Source organism: Mytilus edulis, chromosome 14 (genome assembly GCF_963676685.1).
Source record: "Mytilus edulis chromosome 14, xbMytEdul2.2, whole genome shotgun sequence".
In the NCBI taxonomy this organism is placed as follows: domain Eukaryota; kingdom Metazoa; phylum Mollusca; class Bivalvia; order Mytilida; family Mytilidae; genus Mytilus; species Mytilus edulis.
In genome coordinates, this window is record NC_092357.1 from 1,483,808 (window position 1) to 1,510,122 (window position 26,315).

The following is a 26,315-nucleotide window of genomic DNA, read 5'->3' on the forward strand; positions in this document are numbered from 1 at the left end:
AGCCAGTTGAAACCAGCCTCGGGGTGCGGGATTTTCGAACTGCGTTTAAGACAAATTGACTCTTTGATTGATATCCATTTTCAATTTTCCCCGATTTCCATTTTCAATTTTATTATATGTCCTTATAGTTGATTCTTGTTTAATCTAACAATGCACTAAATTACAGCTGATTGTCATTTTCGATTAATGTTGATTAACAATAATTCGTGGATACAATATGTTGTGGATTTTGTGGGTATAAGTTATCTTCGAAATCAAATGTTAAACGATGAATGTACTGTTTTGGTAAAGTGCCGAATTGACCATGTCATCCTTTTTGTATCATTTCACTCCCCAGTCTCTTTTATCCCTCGATATTTGTCAAAACTGAAGCACGTTGTTTTTTCTATTTGAAGTTTAATCCACCACTAGAGTAAGTTTACCTTTTATATGTGTGCTCATTTTTTATATCGTTGTCCATATTGTTGAACTATACATTTTATGCAAACTCATTTTTGATTATTGGTGCTCATTTACGCACGACATGAAAAAATATTGCCGCTGTGAATTTACAGTACTGTTTGTATTTTTTATGCATGCATTTGGTACATTTGATAACTATTTGCCCCTTAAATTCCATTCTGTATTTGTCAATCCCACATATTAGGATTTATTTTTGTGTTTTATCGATGTAGACAAGGGTCACGCTCGAATTTTCTAGAACTACAGTACCGCACAGTTTTAACGTGTAAATTTTTCATCGTGCACGATATGTAAACTACAGTCATTGACATATGCAACCTGTCATTTTTATTGCATATATAGATACTTACGTGTAACCTTTTTCTGATAAATTGATGTTGTTTTTCGAAGTGTAGTGTACAAGAGTTACTTGTATCGAACTATGGAACCATTTTCTTTGTGAATGTACTACTTTTTGACATTTATTGACTCAATAGTATGCTTATGTTTGTTATTTTGTATTTTCAGTTTTTTACCCTCTCCGGAGGTCTATACCAATAAACAGTTGAACTCTCAACGACTTATCAGTACAGTAAAAAATCTAGATCAAAGAGATGAACCCAAGATAGATTCAACATGTCACACTCAGAATCCGTTTCTGACAGAGAGCTCAGATCTTTGAGAACACTAACATCAGATGGAGACCATCTTTTCGAACAATCTAATGAAAGACATCACTATATCCTCAGAACTATAAAACGAGATATAGACGCTATTTTATTAGACGTTGAAGATAACCCAGTGGTGGACCTGTCCACAGCGTCAACATACAGAGAGGAACTTCTGAAACTGTCAGAAAAGTATGAAAAAGAAGCTAACAGATATTTTGATTACTTAAAATCATATAGAACAAGAGAAAGTGAAAGTGAGCATGCATCATTTAAAGTGTCATTCTATGCTTTAAAGGCTAAGATATCAGTTGTCAAACAACATCTAAGTGAATTGCTACCTAGAAGATCAATAGAAAATAGTGAACGAACTCATAAAAGTCGTAGCTCCCAACATAGTTCTCGTCATACTGTGTCAACAAGACACTCATCACTAAGTGCTCAATCAGAGATTCTTAAACAAACAGTGAAACTTGAAACCGCTAAGACACGACTTAAATATGCTAAAGAGGAGGCGGAGTTGTTGCACCGCGAAGCTACACTCAAAGCAGAGAAAAATGTCCTCGCTATGAAGCGAGACGTTGACGAAGCTGAGTCGGGATTACAAGCTGTTAAGAAGGCATTGGATTTCGATCTTAAAGATTATGGTGAAAGTTACGAACCACCAAGGATCGCCGATCCAGTAGTTCAACATGCCAATGAAAACAAAATGTCTGAAAGAAAGTACCGTAGTGCTAACATACCAGATACACGTAACATTACAGAACAACGTACAGCAGAATTTGTGGAGCAACAGCGCTCACACCACTCCTTACATTTGAGCAAACATAACCTTGAAGTGAACAATGTAAATATTCCTATTCATTCTTTAGAACCATTGAATCCTACAGCACAACCTTTCGTTCCAACTCAGAGGAACGAAGCACATGAATTGGCCAAGTTCATGGTGAAGAAAGATTTAATCACATCTAGGCTCATATCATTTGATGACCAGCCGTCACATTACTCATCTTGGAAAATTAGTTTTCAACACATAATGACTGAGTTAGATACAAATCCATTGGAACAGTTGGACCTTTTAACAAAGTATTTGGGACCAAGCTCAAAACAGTATGCTCAGAATATAAGATGTGCTAATGCTCATAATCCGGCAACTGCAGTGCGCCTTATATGGGAACGCTTAGATGCTAGGTTCGGTAGTCCAGAGATTATTGAATCCTCACTTCATTCACGTATAGTTAACTTTCCCAAACTTTCAAACGATAACCGTAAGGAACTTTACGACTTAGCAGACTTGGCTGCAGAGATAGAGTCTATTCGTCGAGATGAAAAGTTTTCTACCATATTTGCTTACTTTGATTCCTCCCTTGGTGTTAATCGTTTTGTAACCAGGTTACCTTACAGCATTCAAGAAAAATGGACGACTACTGCCAATGGTTATAAGTCAAAACACAATGGAGCATATCCGCCGTTCTCCTTCTTCGTGCCATTCCTGCAAAACATTGCTAAAGTGCGTAATGACCCTGGATTCATTTATGACAATCAAGACACAAAACCAACCACATCAAAGCAAACCAGATTTCAAAGTCCCACACAAGTGTCAAGCATCAAAACCGACATTGATAGCAACGACAACAGGCCACCGTTTCAGAAGTCGAATGAGGACTTGTGTCCACTTCACGGAACTAACCATACACTCAACGCGTGTCGTGATTTTCGTGCTAAACCATTATCAGCGAGACTTGATTTAATTAAGCAGAAAGGTTTGTGTTTCAAGTGTTGCGGACCTAAGAGACATTTCCGTGACAAATGTAAAGAGAACGTCAAATGCAGCGTGTGTGGTTCTTGTGACCATCCTTCTGCCTTACACATAGACATTGAAAATGAACCCCAGCAAAAGCACGAGGAGGAGAATTCAAATGAACAGATTAGCAGCATATGCACTAAAATATGTGACTCAATATACAATACTTGTAAATCTTGCTCCAAGATAGTACTCGCCAAAGTATATCATTCTGATAGACCAGAACATTTCAAAAATGTTTACTGCGTGTTAGACGACCAAAGTAACAGAACTTTAGCTACTTCAGACTTCTTCAATTTTTTCAGAGAAAATGGCAAAGAATTCGAATACGCACTTGCTTCTTGTGCAGGGAGGTTCGTCAGTAGTGGACGAAGGGCTTCCGGATACATACTAGAGTCACTGGACGGGTCATCCTGTCTTAACGTACCTGAAATAATAGAGTGTAACGACATTCCTAACAATCGGGAGGAAATACCCTCATCTGTCGTAGCTTCAAGTTATCCACACATGATGGACATAGCAAGTTGTATTCCTGACATTGACAATCAGTCTGAAATACAGATGTTAATAGGCCGTGACCTAATTAGAGCACACCATGTTATCGAACATCGTGTAGGAGTCGAAGAGGAACCATATGCACAACGTTTACGCTTAGGATGGGTTATTGTGGGGAATGTATGTCTGGGAAGATTTCAGGAACAGCAACATGTCAACGTGAACAAAACCGTTATTGTCGGCAATGTACAATCTGCTTTATTGTTTCGGTGTGATAGTGAGATACCAGTTGGTTTAGACCCAACTTTCGAGAAGTTTATACCAGACAAACCTCTTTTAGAGAACAGTACGCAAAGATCAAACCATGGAACAAAATCATTTGATATGAATTTAGGTTGCAACTCTGAAAAGCCCACTCATGAGTTAGATACAGTCGCTTCAAACTGCAGATCAGTGCTCGAAGCACATCAATCAGATGACCTTGCCACAAATCTCAAGGACCTCGACCTTGGATCGGCAAGTATCTTGTTACAGATGAACTTAGGTCTCTCCTGGGACACAGAACTAGACGAGTCCACCTTAAGAGTGTCTTCTGACAACAAGCCATTTCCACGCCGTGGATTTCTGTCAACAGTCAACAGTTTGTATGACCCAATTAGCTTAGCAACACCCATGACTATCAAGGACAAGTTATTTATAAGTCCAACCTTAAGGCTTTCGTCTACTTGTGATTGGAATAATCCATTCTCAGAATCACTAAATCAAACATGGGAATCAAGTTTACCTTCATTGAGCCAACTTGAACATTTGCCTACACAGAAGAAGTACATTGGATCTTCATGTGTAAACAGTGTTAAACAGGAGAACTACAACCTTCTTAGATGCTTCAAAAGATGCAATCACAGATACATACTTTAATCTGAATAGTGCAACTACCGTTAACAGAAACTTTCACTTCAGACCGATTACTTAGGACTATTTCGCTTCTTGAAGCCGAGTGACTATGACAGTGACATTGTGTTTAATCAACCACATTTGATACATAAACACTTATTATAACATGCTCATTTTTCATATGATATTATCCTTTTATTTTTGAAAATGTAGTGATTTCCTATGAAATCAGAGGAGGAGTGTACTGTTTTGGTAAAGTGCCGAATTGACCATGTCATCCTTTTTGTATCATTTCACTCCCCAGTCTCTTTTATCCCTCGATATTTGTCAAAACTGAAGCACGTTGTTTTTTCTATTTGAAGTTTAATCCACCACTAGAGTAAGTTTACCTTTTATATGTGTGCTCATTTTTTATATCGTTGTCCATATTGTTGAACTATACATTTTATGCAAACTCATTTTTGATTATTGGTGCTCATTTACGCACGACATGAAAAAATATTGCCGCTGTGAATTTACAGTACTGTTTGTATTTTTTATGCATGCATTTGGTACATTTGATAACTATTTGCCCCTTAAATTCCATTCTGTATTTGTCAATCCCACATATTAGGATTTATTTTTGTGTTTTATCGATGTAGACAAGGGTCACGCTCGAATTTTCTAGAACTACAGTACCGCACAGTTTTAACGTGTAAATTTTTCATCGTGCACGATATGTAAACTACAGTCATTGACATATGCAACCTGTCATTTTTATTGCATATATAGATACTTACGTGTAACCTTTTTCTGATAAATTGATGTTGTTTTTCGAAGTGTAGTGTACAAGAGTTACTTGTATCGAACTATGGAACCATTTTCTTTGTGAATGTACTACTTTTTGACATTTATTGACTCAATAGTATGCTTATGTTTGTTATTTTGTATTTTCAGTTTTTTACCCTCTCCGGAGGTCTATACCAATAAACAGTTGAACTCTCAACGACTTATCAGTACAATGAATGCAGACACTGAAAAACCACGAAATCAAATATCTGGAAACTAAGTAACCTACGATAATAAATGAATCCACTGTCGTCTTTTTAATGTATAAATGTGGACTGCTGTACCCCTATTTTGACATTTCTACCTATTGTGACGGTTAGTTTTGTTCACGCATCGTTTACAATATAATTGAATTTGATGCCACTATCATACAAGTAAGAAGTTTAGCTAGCTGTACAACCAGATTCAATCCATCATTTTCTACATAAGGAACATGCCGGTACCAAGTCAGGAATATGACAGTTGTTATCCATTCGTTTAATTTGTTTCAGCTTTTGATTTTGCCATATGATTAGGGACTTTCCTTTTGAATCTTCCTCGGAGTTCAGAGTGTTTTTGCGATTTTACTTTATACATATCATACAAATTTATACCTATCGAATCTTAAAATTGAGGTGCATGGTAAAGTAATTCATTCTCTAAGAGATATATTCATATTCATATAGACAAAAGTCACATCCAGTAAATTTAAAAACTTGAAAGAATATTTCGAACTTTAACATGTATTGAGTAAAATTATTTCTCAACTAAGGTAAGATGTTTACCTCACCACAGCATATAACATTACCTACACTGAAAACGTTTATTGAATTGACGTTTGGACGATTCTGATTACTTGTTACATACCCTGGAACTGTTTCAGACTGACGACGAACGGCACTGTATCGTATAGATATAACACATGCCTCTGCTAAAGCTTGAAATGCTTGTTTGACTATCATAGATCTGATATATACCATTACACCATATGACACTTTACTATTTTTAGGTTTTATGTAGGTACCATCTTCTAAAACCTGTCAACGATAGAATACATTTCTATCAAAATGCAGAAGAAAAAACCTAGTGCTGCTATTAAAAGTCCGTTTCTATGTATAATGGGTTATTTGTATTGTTGCACCTCAGTGTTCCTGTTGTTCCTTTGTTTTCCTCTTACAGTTGATGTGTTTTCACTCGTTTTTAGTTTGTAACCATGATTAGTTTCTCTCTCCTCGATTTATGACTTTTGAACACCAGTATACTACTATAGCCTTAATTTATTAGATTAAATCAGGCCGCCGCTGTTTTCCCTTTTTTTTTATTATTCATATCTTCTTACCTTATATTTCACATGGTTTTGCCTTTGTATATATATATATGGGTTGTATATAAAAAAGAAGATGTGGTATGATCGTCAATGAGACAACTATCCACAAAAAACCAAAATGACACAGACATTAACAACTATAGGTCACCGTACGGCCTTCAACAATGAGCAAAGCCCATAAAGTTGTGTTCATTCTCGACGGCTGTACTATTTTTAACATCTTTGCCCATTGGTGGATAATCGTCTCATAGGCATTCATACCACAATTATATTACTAGTGTCAATAACTCATAACTTTCATTTTTCTTGCAACATAAACCATTCATAACATTGTAAAATTTATATATTTGGTTTATAAATGAATCTGTATCGCAGTAGCCTTTTGCTTATATTTGTACTTACATGATACATTTCCTATTACTTTTGCATAAAATTTAAGAACATTGAGCAAAATCTGACTGTTTCTGGGCAAGATTTGACAGCGTCAAAATTACATCCAAGTAAGTAGGCTGTGTAATGCATTCACTCTTATCAACCAACTTTCTACTCGTCATATATGATATCAAACGTAGCATTGGTTTCATTGGGTGTTATACCACTGTTGCTTAATTAGAACTATTATGTTTACGGTTGATAACCCCTCATTTCCGTCAAGGCGAAACAAAAAATGGGCAAAATGATAAATAATAAATACAAGAGTGCACACACTGAAATGTCTCGCCTTCTTTACTAATCATTGATATTATGTTGAAAGTCCTAAGTATAAAGCTTTATTACAACTGTCACATAAACTTAACATTAACCAAGATAGCTAAACAAAGACCAATGAACCATGAAAATGAGGTCAAGGTCAGATGAACCATGCCAGGCAGACATGTACAGCTAACAAAGCTTCCATACAACAAATATAGTTGACCTATTACTTATAGTTTAAGAAAAATAGACCAAAACACAAAAACTTAACACTGTGCAATGAACCGTGCAATTGAGGTCATGGTCAAATAAACCTGCGGGACTGACATATAGATCATAATATATTTCCATACACCAAATATAGCTGACCTTTGGCATATAATATTAGATAAAAAGATCAAAACTTAAAACTTAACTTTGACCACTGAACCATGAAAATGAGGTCAAGGTCAGATGACATCTGCCCGCTAGACATGCACACCTTACAATCATTCCATACAACAAATATAGTAGACCTATTGCATAAAGTATGAGAAAAACAGACCAAAACACAAAAACTTAACTATAACCACTAAACCATGAAAATGAGGTCAAGGTCAGATGACACCTGCCAGTTGGACATGTACACCTTCCAGTCATTCCATACACCAAATATACTAGCCCTATTGCTTATAGTATCTGAGATATGGACTTGACCACCAAAACTTAACCTTGTTCACTGATCCATGAAATGAGGTCGAGGTCAAGTGAAAACTGTCTGACGGGCATGAGGACCTTGCAAGGTACGCACATACCAAATATAGTTATCCTATTACTTATAATAAGAGAGAATTCAACATTACAAAAATTCTGAACTTATTTTTCAAGTGGTCACTGAACCATGAAAATGAGGTCAAGGACATTGGACATGTGACTGACGGAAAGTTCGTAACATGAGGCATCTATATACAAAGTATGAAGCATCCAGGTCTTTCACCACCTTTTAAGAAGTTAGCTAACGCCGCCGCCGGATCACTATCCCTATGTCGAGCTTTCTGCAACAAAAGTTGCAGGCTCGACAAAAACTGGTCTTAAAAAATAAAGAGATGACGACCTTATCCACACCCTCCTAATTACTGTCTGTATTAGAAGGTTTTTCGAATATATGTTAGTATCGCTGACGAATGTTGTATACAGGTACCTTTGAATATCTCATTAGCATGTTATCTCTTGGGATCCTAACGTTCGTTATTTTAAGATATCCATTGTCATTTGTTCCAAATCCAAACTTGTTACCGATGACACCAACTTCTATTCCTGAGAAATGAAATTAAATTAATGAGTGTTGAACATATCACTAGACATTGTGCAATTCTTTAGATTTTATAAAAAATATATACGAATTTATATATATTCATGATTGAAGCAGTATTTAGGCTATAAATATATTCATTCTCATTCAAAATATGTTAAATGAAATCCTTATTATTTAATATCAATTCAAAACTGATGCACGTTCATTTAACGATTACTGCTGCACCAGGAAGCAATTTGAAAAACGAACTTTTAAGCAATGGATTTTCGCCATGAAGATATGCAATGTAAGTACGGTTCATGATCCTACCTGGTAGTACAGAATGGTCCTCTGAACTCATTGTCTGTATCATGAATACCATAGTATGTTCCTTGAGTTAACAACTGAGCAACTTCAATCATAGGCGATAGATTTGCAATGTGAGGACAGTTACAGAACTGGAACAGGATGGATACCATGACCTCATGTTCCCTGAGTATACAACTGAGCCACTATAATCATAGGCGAAGTTCCAATACTTACCTGGGAGAACAGAATGGTCCTCTAAACTCCTTATCTCCAGCATGAAAGTATGGATACCATGGCATGTTCCCTGAGTATACAACTGAGCCACTACAATCATAGGCGAAGTTCCAATACTTACCTTGGAGAACAGAATGGTCCTCTAAACTCCTTATCTCCAGCATGAAAGTATGAATACCATGGCATGTTCCCTGAGTATACAACTGAGCCACTACAATCATAGGCGAAGTTCCAATACTTACCTTGGAGAACAGAATGGTCCTCTAAACTCCTTATCTCCAGCATGAAAGTATGAATACCATGGCATATTCCCTGAGTATACAACTAAACCACTACAATCATAGTTACAAAACTTACCTGGGAGTACAGAATGGTCCTTTAAACTCCTTATCTCCAACATGACACGGGATATGTTCTTCTCATATATGTTATGATGGTATGATACTAAACCCCTAAAGGGAAGGATTGTGCCTGATGTTCATATGATGAAATCATAATCTTTCAGTCAGTTTAATTGAAGTCTGGAGCTGGCATGTCAGTTAACAGCTAGTAGTCTGTTGTTATTTATGTATTATTGTCATTTTGTTTATTTTCTTTGGTTACATCTTCTGACATCAGACTCGGACTTATCTTGAACTGAATTTTAATGTACGTATTGTTATACGTTTACTTTTCTACATTGGCTAGAGGTATAGGGGGAGGGTTGAGATCTCACAAACATGTTTAACCCCGCCGCATTATTGCGCCTGTCCCAAGTCAGGAGCATCTGGCCTTTGTTAGTCTTGTATTATTTTAATTTTAGTTTCTTGTGTACAATTTGGAAATTAGTATGGCGTTCATTATCACTGAACTAGTATATCTTTGTTTAGGGGCCAGCTGAAGGACACCTCCGGGTGCGGGAATTTCTCGCTACATTGAAGACCTGTTGGTGACCTTCTGCTGTTGTTTTTTTTCTATGGTCGGGTTGTTGTCTCTTTGGCACATTCCCAATTTCCATTCTCAATTTTATGAAAGTTTGGATACCATGGCATGTTCCCTTAGTATACAACTGAGCCACTACAATCATAGGCGAAGTTCCAAAACTTACCTGGGAGAACAGAATGGTCCTCTAAACTTCTTATCTCCAGCATGAAAGTATGGATACCATGGCATGTTCCCTGAGTATAAAACTGAGCCACTACAATCATAGGCGAAGTTCCAAAACTTACCTGGGAGAACAGAATGGTCCTCTAAACTCCTTGTCTGCAGCATGAAAGTATGAATACCATGACATGTTCCTTGAGTATACAACTGAGCCACTACGACACAATGGTTTGTAGTTTTTCCTACTAAAATAAAATGTTTAAATTAATACTCCATCTAATGATTTTATTAGGAAAATGTTACCAATTAAGAATTATATATGATACATTGTGCTAATTCGAAAGCAGCCTTCAACAATCTGGTATCCTTAGACGTATTTGTCACACCTTTTCAGAATTTGTAGTTGATCAAAGATCTTCCTCTTTGTATTTGATTTGGCTTTTTAAACTTTTTATTCTAGTGCTACTGACCAGTCGTATGTAGACAAGAAGCACGACTAGCCGACATAAATAAACTCATCATAGATACCAGGATTAAAGTTTGTAGTAACGCCAGACTCGCTTTTAGTCTACAAAAGACTCGTCAGTAACGCTCGAATATAAAATAGATAAAAAGGCCAAATATCAAAGTATAAAGTTGTAGAGCATTGAGAACCAAAATTCCTAAAAGTGTTGCCAAATACAACAAAAGAAGGTAATATATTCCCGAGGTAGCACTACCACTACCACCCCTTGTATCTTTATTGAGTTTGTATACTTTTCAATAAGATTTTTTTTTTCATTGTACTTACAAGCTGCTGGCCAATATTTTATAGATGTTAATGTTGGACTGTTCAGTATGAACTCTTTTGTGTTTGGGTCATATGTTGCTGTTGTTTCTAATCCACGGAGAAATGTACCTGTGAATATACATAAATTATTACATATCCCGGTAATATGGAAACATGTTATGATGGTCAAAGAGATTATCAACAACAGACCAGAGGACAAGGGTATAAACAACTAAAGTAAACCAATACTTTATAGATAATTATATATATATTTATTGCAATCGTTCATTGTCAATTCATGTGTCTGTTTAATTGTTTTTATTTAAACCATGATGGCCTTTATAAAAGGATGTAACACCACTTCTAACCGTGTATTGAAATAAGCTCCACCTACTAATCTAATTTGAAATTTATACGGTCTCAATGCGATTGCTTTTAACCAATTATATTCCTAGAAGTGTATAGAAGGTAAGCTAAGTTATGATATTCTTTCAAACGGAAATCATGAGAGCACCAGTATATTTAACTAGAACCACATGGGCTGTGAAAAACATTTAACATCGATGACTTGTTCCTTTTTTATTTTAGTATGTCTAAGTCTTTGGCGTTCCTGGTGAATAAAGGTTATTAAATTTAACAAAATGTTCAATGAAAACAAAATGTGAATCTTGCTTTATTAAAAAATGTATTGTTTCCTTTACAAACTAGTGCAAGAACAAAGTCGGAGATCAAATGGGTTGTAGGGTTTCACTCCTCCCCCCATCAAAAATAAATGAAATCAAGAATATGTAATTATATGAAACCATGTCCCGATTACACCATCAATTCCCAGGCCCTATTAGGTGAACCGTGGTAATCAGATATAAAATGATAATTTGGCATATAAATTATAATTTTTACATTAAAACAAATATGGGTAACAAGTAAGAAGTTGATGTGGCCATATCTATAAAATGAACATTTTACTGTTTCATTTGTTATGCTTATCAAAAAGTTCACACAAACATTCTTGTCTCTAATCTTTTCTTTCACGGGTGGATTATACACATCAGCTCCTGATTTTGTGTTGACACGGTTTTTTTTTGTTTTTTTTTTAATAATTAATTATAAAATTACCCACCATGCCCCATTTCTGTTTGAGCATATGTCCCTTTGATTTCCTCAGAGTATGCTGATGCCAGCCATTTTTCCTTTTGTTCTGCCGTTCCTTGTTGTTCTATAGTTGGTATAAACATTCCATAATGTACATCTAGTGGACCGGGTTCGTGTGGTGTCACGCACCTGTCATATAAAAATGAATGTTTTAAAAAGTCGTCAAAAAATAACAGGCTTATAAATATTAGCACACAGGATGTCTCGATTACATAAAATAGAGAAACGCAGAGGCCTGATTTGTATTTAAAAAAACAAAAATTCAAGCAAACACGGCAGCAATCAATAAAAAACAATGTATCCCAGGCTCCTAGATTAGGACAGGTTAAGACACAGCGAAATAATGTGTACTAAAAAATGAGATCATAGAAATTTTGAGATATAAATACTACAAAATGTACAGATAGTCAAAATCATTGAGCTCTAACTTGTCTATACTCTCCTTTTGTGGTTATCAAGAATAACTACAAACTTACGATTTATAATAATACAGATCATCAAAGCCATTGAGTTCTAACTTGTCTACACTCTCCTTTATATGGTTTTAACGAATTAGTAAAAACTTACGATTTATAATAATACAGATCATCAAAGCCATTGAGTTCTAACTTGTCTACACTCTCCTTTATGTGGTTATCAAGAATAACTACAAACTTACGATTTATAATAATATAAATCATCAAAGCCATTGAGTTCTAACTTGTCTATACTCTCCTTTATATGGTTATCACGAATAACTACAAACTTACGATTTATAATAATACAGATCATCAAAGCCATTGAGTTCTAACTTGTCTACACTCTCCTTTATATGGTTATCAAGAATAACTACAAACTTACGATTTATAATAATACAGATCATCAAAGCCATTGAGTTCTAACTTGTCTACACTCTCCTTTATATGGTTATCACGAATTAGTACAAACTTACGATTTATAATAAAACAGATCATCAAAGCCATTGAGCTCTAACTTGTCTATACTCTCCTTTATGTGGTTATCACGAATTAGTACAAACTTACGATTTATAATAATACAGATCATCAAAGCCTTTGAGTTCTAACTTGTCTATACTCTCCTTTTGTGGTTATCAAGAATAACTACAAACTTACGATTTATAATAATACAGATCATCAAAGCCATTGAGTTCTAACTTGTCTATACTCTCCTTTTGTGGTTATCAAGAATAACTACAAACTTACGATTTATAATAATACAGATCTTCAAAGCCTTTGAGTTTTAACTTGTATATACTCTCCTTTATGTGGTTATCAAGAATAACTACAAACTTACGATTTATAATAATACAGACCATCAAAGCCTTTGAGTTCTAACTTGTCTATACTCTCCTTTTGTGGTTATCAAGAATAACTACAAACCTACGATTTACAATAATACAGATCATCAAAGCCATTGAGTTCTAACTTGTCTATACTCTCCTTCTGTGGTTATCAAGAATAACTACAAACTTACGATTTATAATATTATAGATCTTCAAAGCCATTGAGTTTTTAACTTGTCTATACTCTCCTTTTGTGGTTATCAAGAATAACTACAAATTTACGATTTATAATAATACAGATCATCAAAGCCTTTGAGATCTAACTTGTCTATACTCTCCTTTATGTGGTTATCAAGAATAACTACAAACTTACGATTTATAATAATACAGATCATCAAAGCCTTTGAGTTCTAACTTGTCTATACTCTCCTTTATGTGGTTATCAAAAAAAAAATACACACTTACGATTTATAATAATACAGATCATCAAAGTCATTGAGTTCTAACTTGTCTACACTCTCCTTTATATGGTTTTAACGAATTAGTACAAACTTACGATTTATAATAATACAGATAATCAAAGCCATTGAGTTCTAACTTGTCTATACTCTCCTTTATGTGGTTATCAAGAATAACTACAAACTTACGATTTATAATAATACAGATCATCAAAGCCATTGAGTTCTAACTTGTCTACACTCTCCTTTATATGGTTATCACGAATTAGTACAAACTTACGATTTATAATAATACAGATCATCAAAGCCTTTGAGTTCTAACTTGTCTATACTCTCCTTTATGTGGTTATCAAGAATAACTACAAACTTACGATTTATAATAATACAGATCATCAAAGCCATTGAGTTCTAACTTGTCTACACTCTCCTTTATATGGTTATCACGAATTAGTACAAACTTACGATTTATAATAATACAGATCATCAAAGCCATTGAGTTCTAACTTGTCTACACTCTCCTTTATGTGGTTATCAAGAATAACTTACAGCTTTCCAATTGTGAACTTTCCATTTCTAAGTAGCATTCCAGCAGCACCTGCATACGGGGTATATATCTACCAATTAATACAATATTCCCGTGCTTGCATTTCCTATCATGATTTTCTTGATAGAGGGTTCCTGCTCACAAGGAAGCTATTAAACCAAGAGTTCCAAATGGTGAAGTTTAAATCATCCCTTCGTAAATTTTACGGACGTCATCACGAGTTGGTTGACCGTTATGGAATAACCGTTTCACAAATGATATCGGATATGTTCCTTACGTCGTAACGACAATCCCCTTCCCTTTCATGAATGTGACCTACCGAATTAGACTATTTACCGGATTTGTAATCACATAAGCAACACGACGGGTGCCACATGTGGAGCAGGATCTGCTTACCCTTCCAGAGCACCTGAGATCACCCCTAGTTTTTGGTGGGGTTCGTGTTGTTTATTCTTTAGTTTTCTATGTTGTGTCATGTGTACTATTGTTTTTCTGTTTGTCTTTTTTCATTTTTAGCCATGGCGTTGTCAGTTTGTTTTAGATTTATGAGTTTGACTGTCCCTTTGGTATCTGTCGTCCCTCTTTGTGTCTACACTCTCCTTTATGTGGTTATCACGAATTAGTACAAACTTACGATTTATAATAATACAGATCTTCAAAACCATTGAGTTCTAACTTGTCTACACTCTCCTTTTGTGGTTATCAAGAATAACTACAAACTTACGATTTATAATAATACAGATCTTCAAAACCATTGAGTTCTAACTTGTCTACACTCTCCTTTTGTGGTTATCAAGAATAACTACAAACTTACGATTTATAATACAGATCTTCAAAGCCATTGAGTTCTAACTTGTCTACACTCTCCTTTATGTGGTTATCACGAATTAGTACAAACTTACGATTTATAATAATACAGATCATCAAAGCCATTGAGTTCTAACTTGTCTACACTCTCCTTTATGTGGTTATCACGAATTAGTACAAACTTACGATTTATAATAATACAGATCTTCAAAGCCATTGAGTTCTAACTTGTCTATACTCTCTTTTGGTGGTTATCAAGAATAACTACAAACTTACGATTTATAATAATACAGATCATCAAAGCCATTGAGTTCTAACTTGTCTACACTCTCCTTTTGTGGTTATCAAGAATAACTACAAACTTACGATTTATAATACAGATCTTCAAAGCCATTGAGTTGTAACTTGTCTACACTCTCCTTTATGTGGTTATCACGAATTAGTACAAACTTACGATTTATAATAATACAGATCATCAAAGCCATTGGGTTCTACCTTGTCTACACTCTCCTTAATATGATTATCAAGAATAACTACAAACTTACGATTTATAATAATACAGATCATCAAAGCCATTGAGTTCTAACTTGTCTACACTCTCCTTTATGTGGTTATCACGAATTAGTACAACCTACGATTTATAATAATACAGATCTTCAAAGCCATTGAGTTCTAACTTGTCTACACTCTCCTTTATGTGGTTATCAAGAATAACTACAAACTTACGATTTATAATAATACAGATCATCAAAGCCATTAAGCTCTACCTTGTCTATACTCTCCTTTATGTGGTTATCAAGAATAACTACAAACTTACGATTTATAATAATACAGATCATCAAAGCCATTAAGCTCTAACTTGTCTACACTCTCTATTATGTGGTTATCAAGAATAACTACAAACTTACGATTTATAATAATACAGATCATCAAAGCCATTGAGTTCTAACTTGTCTATACTCTCCTTTATGTGGTTATCAAGAATAACTACAAACTAACGATTTATAATAATACAGATCTTCAAAGCCATTGAGTTCTAACTTGTCTATACTCTCCTTTATGTGGTTATCACGAATTAGTACAAACTTACGATTTATAATAATACAGATCATCAAAACCATTGAGTTCTAACTTTAACTTGTCTACACTCTCCTTTATGTGGTTATCAAGAATAACTACAAACTTACGATTTATAATAATACAGATCATCAAAGCCTTTAAGCTCTAACTTATCTACACTCTCCTTTATATGGTTATCACGAATTAGTACAAACTTACGATTTATAATAATACAGATCATCAAAACCATTGCGTTCTAAACTGTCTACACTCTCCTTTATGTGATTATCAAGAATAACTACAAACTTACGATTTATAATAATACAGATCATCAAAGCCATTAAGCTCTAACTTGTCTATACTCTCCTTTATGTGGTTTTCAAGAATAACTACAAACTTACGATTTACAATAATACAGATCATCAAAGCCATTGAGTTGTAACTTGTCTATACTCTCCTTTATGTGGTTATCAAGAATAACTACAAACTTACGATTTATAATAATACAGATCATCAAAGCCATTAAGCTCTAACTTGTCTATACTCTCCTTTATGTGGTTTTCAAGAATAACTACAAACTGACGATTTATAATAATACAGATCATCAAAGCCATTGAGTTCTAACTTGTCTACACTCTCCTTTATATGGTTATCACGAATTAGTACAAACTTACGATTTATAATAATACAGATCATCAAAGCCATTGAGTTCTAACTTGTCTATACTCTCCTTTATGTGGTTATCAAGAATAACTACAAACTTACGATTTATAATAATACAGATCATCAAAGCCATTGAGTTCTAACTTGTCTACACTCTCCTTTATATGGTTATCACGAATTAGTACAAACTTACGATTTATAATAATACAGATCATCAAAAAGTAAAATCACAAAAATATTGAACTCAGAGGAAAATCAATTTGAAAAGTCCATAATCACATGGCAAAATCAAAAAACAAAACGCATCAAAAACGAATGGACAAGAACTGTCATATTCCTGACTTGGTACAGGCATTTTCAAATGTAGAAAATGGTGGATTAAACCTGGTTCTATAGCGCTAACCCTCTCACTTTAATAACAGTCTCATCAAATTCCGCTACATTTACATGATGTGTTAAATAAACAGTCACAATTAATAAAATAGTCAAAATATGGGTACATCAGTCATCATCGTATAACAACTTAACAGGACACAAAAACATCTACTTCCTACGAACACATGGATTGATTTGAGTGTCTGACGTCAGAAAAATTATATACGTCACATAAATTTGTCGTTCAATGTGCATACAAATAATTTTAAAATCTATATAGACAATGTACGTATACAGGGTTAAAAAATCAAAAGTATGTAAGAATAAATTACAGAAATAGACCGAGATTCAAACTAGTCCAAAAGTTATACATAGAATTTATTAGAATCCAAAACTTTTAAAAGAAACAATTTAACAGGACACAAAAACATCTACTGTCTAAGAACACATGGATTGATTTGAGTGTCTGACGTCAGAAAAAATATATACGTCACATAAATTTGTCGTTCAATGTGAATACAAACAATTTTAAAATTTTCATAGGCAATGTACGCATACAGGGTTAAAAAATCAAAAGTATGTAAGAATAAATTACAGAAATAGACCGAGATTCAAACTAGTCCAAAAGTTATACATAGAATTTATGAGAATCCAAAAATTGTTTATTCCACTACGCCATTGATTGATTTTGACGTTTGTGGTTCAACATATATGGTAATTCATTATAGAAATATATCATACTGACGGGATCTTTTAAAGTACAGAGTCACGTTATAAGCACAAAAGAAATACAAAGAGTCACATATACAAAACAAATCACAAAAAAATGAAAGCCAATACGAACACATTGACGAGATGTATAAGTACCGAGCCACGTCAAACGGATATCACATAAAACCATTCAACAGTACAAGTAATCTTAATAATAGAACAAAAACAAATAAAAGAACAATAAAACATGTTGTTAAGATGATACACAACATCAGTACGCAGAATCTATACATCAAGACCATCGTGTATTATTTGAGAAGTTGATACGGAATATTTATCAACAAGGTCTTGGTACCTTCCGATGAACTTTTTTAGAAAAAGGACGAGACGTTCTTTGACATACCCCTGGTTCATCAACTTTCTACTCAGACACTGATGACGTTTTACAAAGTCTGAGTAGGAGCTGCAAGCTCTTGAATATCGAATAAGTTGAGAAATATATATCCCATACGCAGGTGAAGTTGGTATATTGCTACTTAGGTGGGGGAAATTTATAATTTCGAAATTAAAATCGTCTCGTTTGTCATAGATTCTGGTACTGAGATGACTGTGTAAGTCAAATTCGAGATATAAGTCTAAAAATGAGGCGGAGGAAGCCGTGTCTGTTGTTTCTTTAATCTCGAGTTCTGGGGGATATATTAATGGAACCCAATCAGAAAAGTTCGGATTGTTTAAGGAAAGAACATCATCAATATATCTGAAAGTGAAATTAAATAATCTGGCTTCTTTGATCCTCTTGTTTTTGACAAGTGTCTGGAGGAACTCCGATTCATATGAAAATAAGAAGAGGTCGGCAAGAAGAGGCGCACAGTTTGTTCCCATAGGAATGCCGACAACTTGTTGGAAAAGTCTACCTCCAAACTCAACAAATATGTTGTCGATAAGAAACTCCAGCATACTGACTACTTGTTCTTCTGTGTAGCATGATTTACCTTTTTGTTTGTCACTATTAACGAAATATGCTTTATGAAATCCCAAAGTAATAAATTTATAGCGTATGCTACCATTTTTATGTTGAAAGGCATTGTGGATAATTTCTTTTAGGCGATTTTTCAATTTTACATGGGGAATGGTGGTATACAGGGTTGAAAAATCAAAAGTTTTGATGGAACTTATTTCAGAAAGAGACCGAGATTTGAAATTGTCTAGAAGTTCTTTAGAATTTTTAAGAATCCACATATGGTTAATACCACTACGCGAGTAAACAGTTTCACAGTATTTCTGAAGACCCTCTTTCACTGCAGACAGAATTTTAGTCAATCTAATAGACAATTCTTTAGTGGAACATAGCCATTGAGTTTTAACTTGTCTACACTCTCCTTTATGTGGTTATCAAGAATAACTTACAGCTTTCCAATTGTGAACTTTCCGTTTCTAAGTAGCATTCAAGCAGCACCTGCATACGGGGTATATATCTACCAATTAATACAATATTCCCGTGCTTGCATTTCCTATCATGATTTTCTTGATAGAGGGTTCCTGCTCACAAGGAAGCTATTAAACCAAGAGTTCCAAATGGTGAAGTTGAAATCATCCCTTCGTAAATTTTACGGACGTCATCACGAGTTGGTTGACCGTTATGGAATAACCGTTTCACAAATGATATCGGATATGTTCCTTACGTCGTAACTACAATCCCCTTCCCTTTCATGAATGTGACCTACCGAATTAGACTATTTACCGGATTTGTAATCACATAAGCAACACGACGGGTGCCACATGTGGAGCAGGATCTGCTTACCCTTCCAGAGCACCTGAGATCACCCCTAGTTTTTGGTGGGGTTCGTGTTGTTTATTCTTTAGTTTTCTATGTTGTGTCATGTGTACTATTGTTTTTCTGTTTGTCTTTTTTCATTTTTAGCCATGGCGTTGTCAGTTTGTTTTAGATTTATGAGTTTGACTGTCCCTTTGGTATCTTTCGTCCCTCTTTGTGTCTACACTCTCCTTTATGTGGTTATCACGAATTAGTACAAACTTACGATTTATAATAATACAGATCTTCAAAACCATTGAGTTCTAACTTGTCTACACTCTCCTTTATGTGGTTATCAAGAATAACTACAAACTTACAATTTATAATAATACAGATCATCAAAGCCATTGAGTTCTAACTTGTCTACACTCTCCTTTATATGGTTATCACGAATTAGTACAAACTTACGATTTATAATAATACAGATCATCAAAACCATTGCGTTCTAAACTGTCTACACTCTCCTTTATGTGATTATCAAGAATAACTACAAACTTACGATTTATAATAATACAGATCATCAAAGCCATTAAGCTCTAACTCGTCTATACTCTCCTTTATGTGGTTTTCAAGAATAACTACAAACTTACGATTTACAATAATACAGATCATCAAAGCCATTGAGTTGTAACTTGTCTATACTCTCCTTTATATGTGGTTATCAAGAATAACTACAAACTTACAATTTATAATAATACAGATCATCAAAGCCATTGAGCTCTAACTTGTCTACACTCTCCTTTATATGGTTATCACGAATTAGTACAAACTTGCGATTTATAATAATACAGATCATCAAAACCATTGCGTTCTAAACTGTCTACACTCTCCTTTATGTGATTATCAAGAATAACTACAAACTTACGATTTATAATAATACAGATCATCAAAGCCATTAAGCTCTAACTTGTCTATACTCTCCTTTATGTGGTTTTCAAGAATAACTACAAACTTACGATTTACAATAATACAGATCATCAAAGCCATTGAGTTGTAACTTGTCTATACTCTCCTTTATATGTGGTTATCAAGAATAACTACAAACTTACGATTTATAATAATACAGATCATCAAAGCCATTAAGCTCTAACTTGTCTATACTCTCCTTTGTGTGGTTTTCAAGAATAACTACAAACTTACGATTTATAATAATACAGATCATCAAAGCCATTTAGCTCTAACTTGTCTATACTCTCCTTTATATGGTTATCACGAATTAGTACAAACTTACGATTTACAATAATACAGATCATCAAAGCCATTGAGTTGTAACTTGTCTATACTCTCCTTTATGTGGTTATCAAGAATAACTACAAACTTACGATTTATAATAATACAGATCATCAAAGCCATTGAGTTCTAACTTGTCTACACTCTCCTTTATGTGGTTATCAAGAATAACTACAAACTTACGATTTATAATAATACAGATCATCAAAGCCATTGAGTTCTAACTTGTCTACACTCTCCTTTATGTGGTTATCAAGAATAACTACAAACTTACGATTTATAATAATACAGATCTCCAAAGCCATTGAGTTCTAACTTGTCTATACTCTCCTTTATGTGGTTATCACGAATTAGTACAAACTTACGATTTATAATAATAAAGATCTTCAAAGCCATTGAGTTCTAACTTGTCTACACTCTCTTTTATGTGATTATGTTTGGCTAAACCGTTTGCATACTGTTCTTCAACACTACAGTAAGACCATGGCTTTAGTTTCTTGTAAAATGGATCTTCGCTAGCAACTTTATCTACAAAAATACGTTAAAGTCTATAATATTGTACAATAACATTTTATTTTCATAATGTAAATACCAAATATGAATACAATACTTTGTTTTCTTCGTTTAGTGGAAGATATTAGCAAGGAAAATGAATTGTGCAAATGATGATACAAGCATGAAAATTTGCAGTGATATTGTTGGCTTTTTTCAAAACTACCTATACCCATTTTTATTGGAAAAATATGCATAATTTTCATCAAATTGGGAAATTTAGAATAAACCATTAATTGTACTGAAACTTCAATTTACAGACCCCCTTTCAAGAGTCAAACCCTGCTTTGAAATAAGACCCATTTTTGTCAGTTATGATACATAAATAAACCCTCAGATCTGCTCATATAGTAATTTTAGGCATGAAAAATGTATAAATGAGTGTTTTTCAGTTTGAATTTGTGCACAATTACTACTGAGACTGCACTGTTTGGGAAAATGTTGTCTTTTTGGGAATAATTTCAAGCCATTTTTTTTCAAATTGGGATTCTTCTCCAGGGGGAAAAGCCTTTATTCTCCGGCAAACAATATCACTGTGCACGAGGCATCATTATAACATGTATAATACATTTTAAGAAAAAACTGCTGGCCATTAGAATATTTCATTTTTTCAAGATGACCACCACCTTTTCTAAAATGGCTGTTTTTTTAAAAGATTGAAGTACTTTTTTTTATGGAAAACGTTTTCTTTGACCTTCATTAAGTAAAAAATATTATCAATTTTGGTGGATACCTTCTTTACATGTGACGAATATACTAAAAATGAATTTTTGACAGTTCTGGGTCTGCGCATGCGTGAAAATGTTACAAAATTCACACACAAACATTTCACCTGTTTATTACATGCTTAGCGCTTTTGAGTTTTTGGGGAAAGACGGCTTCAAGCCGTCAATTTCCTAATGGGGTTGGCCAGAGTATCATTCCCTCACGTCAATCATTTTGTTTTGATACTTTGGAAACCCCCTCAAAATGTCATACTGAAATTGATTACAAGGAGAACAGATGGACTTTAAATACATTTTTTACACATTTCCCTTCTGTTTCTCGTGAAATTATCGTATATTGAGCTTTCCCTTACACTATATACGTTTCTTTTACAGTCCGGAAAAATCAGTATTACGAAATATTCTAAATATATCTACCCTAGTGACGTCATTGTTGGAAAGCCACACTACACAGGGATATCCTTTATTCATTATAAAAATCATTCTCAGTATTTGTATACTAATTAAAAATCCGTATTTGTTAAATGTTAACCTAATGATGTTTGCTGTAGTGTAGATGATTCACACACCATCATGCAATGCTTTAATCTGAGGCTATAATCAAATAATTTGTAGGTCAACTTTCGCGGTAAACAATGTCAATGGGGATACATGAGATTGGGGAGAGAAACGTCAGTTTTCATTGTTTCTGTAAAGTTCTGTTTTTAGAATCTTCCTCCAATTCAGGAGCACCTCAATTGATGAGTACTTACACACTAGAATCAAAGTAAATGTTTCTGAACACTTAAAATGTGACATTTAGTATATGATAAGTAGTCTTCTATATAAAAAAAAAAATTGTGTACCAACATAATTATTGAAATGGTTTTAAAAAATTAAAAAGAATAAAATTTTGCTTTTTGTAGTTTATACCTATTGAGATTGGGGAGAGCAACTGCAGTTTTCATTCTTCCTGTAAAGTTAAGTTTTTAGAATCTTTCTCCAATTAAGGAGCACCTCAATTGATGAGTAATTACCCACTAAAATGAAAGTTAATGTATCTAAACACTAAAAATGTCACATTAAGTATATACATTAAGTATTAACAGATGAGTATTTGAATTTCTTAAACATATCGTGATCGTCATTCATTCCTCTAAGCATCTAGGCTCTTCTGTTCGAAAATAAAGTGTTACTTCTTTGACGCCACTGTTTGAAAACACGCACTCTCAACTGCAATGATCGAGCATTCGATGGATAAGGTGAAAAAGGTCGTTAAGTTTCTAAATATCGGGCAAACATCAATTATAGCTGCAGAGCTGCAGAAAAACCCTTTGGTATTGGCTAAGCAATTTCAGATGGAATGGCAAGATTTGTACGGAGAACATAAGTTTATCGTCACGTTTGGTGGATTGTCCATGGCTAGTTTTAAAATTCTGAGTGATATATTGCGCGATAGTGGATGAACATATGCCCTCACTGAAGCCGATATTGCAACACCTAGAATGGTAGATGCTTTTCGAGTATGTTCAAATGTAATTAGGAATGGACATGCGCATCAGATAACTGCATGTGGTTTGCTTGAATTGATAATGCGAGTCGTTATGAAAGCGTAAACACAGAAAATATAGTTCATGGCTCTGTGATGTTGAAGTATGAGATCAACGGGTGTAAGAAAAGAAAGTCATATCGACCACAGTTTAATTTCTGACGTTCAATTATGAATTACGAACTTCATGTGCCTTCAGTATAACGCTCATATCATGAGTCAAGTATCGTACTTTACTAGCAGTCCATATCAAGCATGATACCAATCTTGGTCTTGACCGTGTAAATTATGCAAGATATGGATTCCCTTCACAAACATCACCCACAGGTTGCAATGAAATTTGTAAATTGTAATTTTAAATGTACGTAGACTAGTTATTTTCATATGTCAGAAAAAAATCATCAGAGATACAAGGCTATGTACCCAGCCCAGAAATTTAAATGTGATCCTGTTTTACTTATCGATTCCTTGAAAAAACGTATTCTGAAACGTTCATTACTGTAATCAAATCTTTTTTTCTGACTGATATTTACAGTTAATAACGTGTGTATACTAAATCCATTATGTTGGTTGTGTACTGATTCATATTTCAGTCTTAGATAATTTACTCTTTTTTTATTAAATGTTATTAGCTTTGAACTAGGATTCAGTAACTGCGTATACTCTCATATATGTACAAGTACCCGTCCACGTCCGCTATGTGTTTTTGTAGACGTATTTCTATTTGTATCCAATGGCATCTGATAAGTTAATCCATTTTCAAATGATTTTTAAAGTTCGTTCTCATGACTCTCTTATGCTGTGCTGTTACACCACTCTTCCAGGTAAGGGGGGGATTAAGCAATAACAAACATGTTTAACCCAACCACATCTTTGTTAAAGTGCCTTTCCAAAGACAGGAGCCTGTAGTTCCGTGGTTGTCGTTGGTTCATGGTGATATATTTAAACAGTTTTATATAGACGATTCGCAATGCTTTCGCGAGCATTTATGCCTTAATCGATCGAAGTACATTTGTGATTTGTTCAAATGACGATTACATATATTTGAAAAGAGGTGGTTTGACTTTTCAGTCTAACTTATTCGAAGAATTACGTGATTTTGAATTAAACGACGAGGAAAAAGGGGGAGGGTCTGATCTTACTCGGTCTGGCCTACTTATTTATATATAAAGTAAACGATACAATTAATACAGTTCATTATGATAAAAGACATGTCAATGATTTTTTTGTTGATACGGCTGTTTAACGTATTGTCATTAGCTATTATTTACTTGTAATGACTTGTATATACATACAAAATAAATGAGATCGTCCTACATTTTGACCTAATAACTTAATGTTGATACTTACGAATTTGCCTTCTACGTTCGACCTTTTCTGGTCCGCCATAGATCAAATTTATTAAGTTTTCCACATCAAACGTTGCATTCAATCTTTCTTTGGCTAAATCGGCATTTACACCTTGTTCTGACATAGCACACTGTATTATGTTTTAGTATTATATCGATTATTTATGTGTATTTATCGCTATGTTTATACTACTGTCAAATGATAAAATTAGTAGCAAGTTCATGGGTTAAAGGTCAATAGTACACAGGTAAATTACAATATATATCATCACAAACTTGGTGGTTAAGTAAAATGATTGCAGACAATTATACAAAAGACAATATGTCACTAGATATTTTATAGGCACACACGCATTAGTGAGGGGCCTGATGAGTTATTTTCGTTCTTCGTGATCCGTTTTTCTACAGTTTTTTTTTTTATATTTTCGTGATCCGTGATAAAAAAAAATCAACTCGTGTGAATCCTGATGAGACCCCCCCCCCCCCTCCAAAAAATAATTAGGCCCCTCAATAGTGAAAGGCACTGTTTAGTAAAAAAAAAAATACATTATTTTATAAAATTACGTTTTAAAATTAAAGAATCCATACGTTTTAAACAATGATATTTAATAAAAGTAACCATTCGGAAATGTAATTTGAACATATCTTTGATATTTTACTAACCCACTATTTAACAAAAGTTTTTTTCTTTATCCTATCCTCGAGATCTTTTCATAATGTAATAATGTATATATTTTTTAAACTTTCACTATGGTAAAATTAGACAATTTTGTCACAAACGATTTGTCTTTCCTTTTGATATTTAAGGCAATGCCAAATGACGTGATCTTCATCTTCAACTTTGTAATTTGTACACACTTTACAAAATCTTTCATTTCTTACTATTCTGATCATACAACATTTGTCCCTGTATTTGGCTTCATTTCAAGGGGATGGGCTCTTAATTTTTTTATTTTTTTTTTTTGTATTTGTATTTGTATTTTGTAAATGTGTGCTGGTATCATTTCTGTATAGGAATTAACTATACGACAGATTCATCCATTTGATCATCACCAGTGAACGTGACACACGACTGAAAACACAACTACTCTAGATATCAACACACCAATAATAAATCTGCAAATTTGCAGAAGCGTTGATGTTACCAGTTTGCTTCAACTGTATACTCATTTCTAGAGTATGTTCTTAAGTAGCATTTTGTTCATCCATCAATGCACCGATAGAGATAACAAACTAGAGGCTCTAAAGAGCCTGTATCGCTCACCTTGGT

General features: G+C 34.1%; 2 protein-coding genes across 2 annotated transcripts in view; one reads left to right on the forward strand and one right to left on the reverse strand.

Annotated features, from left to right (window-relative positions):
• LOC139503556 (peroxisomal acyl-coenzyme A oxidase 1-like) overlaps positions 1–25,269 on the reverse strand; it is a 32,826-nt gene extending 7,557 nt beyond the window's left edge. The window contains exons 1-7 of the mRNA XM_071293357.1: positions 25,047–25,269; positions 21,257–21,419; positions 11,918–12,078; positions 10,819–10,926; positions 10,154–10,273; positions 8,310–8,425; positions 5,977–6,146 (exon numbers count right to left, since the gene is read on the reverse strand). Of these exons, the coding sequence (XP_071149458.1) occupies positions 5,977–6,146; positions 8,310–8,425; positions 10,154–10,273; positions 10,819–10,926; positions 11,918–12,078; positions 21,257–21,419; positions 25,047–25,170 (962 nt within the window). The 5' untranslated portion in view covers positions 25,171–25,269. The remainder of the gene's footprint in view (positions 1–5,976; positions 6,147–8,309; positions 8,426–10,153; positions 10,274–10,818; positions 10,927–11,917; positions 12,079–21,256; positions 21,420–25,046) is intronic.
• LOC139503555 (uncharacterized) lies at positions 281–4,847 on the forward strand. The gene is made up of 2 exons (XM_071293356.1): positions 281–412; positions 970–4,847. Exon 2 carries the CDS (start codon positions 1,078–1,080, stop codon positions 4,324–4,326), a length of 3,249 nt encoding a protein of 1,082 aa, XP_071149457.1. The 5' UTR covers positions 281–412; positions 970–1,077; the 3' UTR covers positions 4,327–4,847.
• Positions 25,270–26,315: the final 1,046 nt, after the last annotated feature.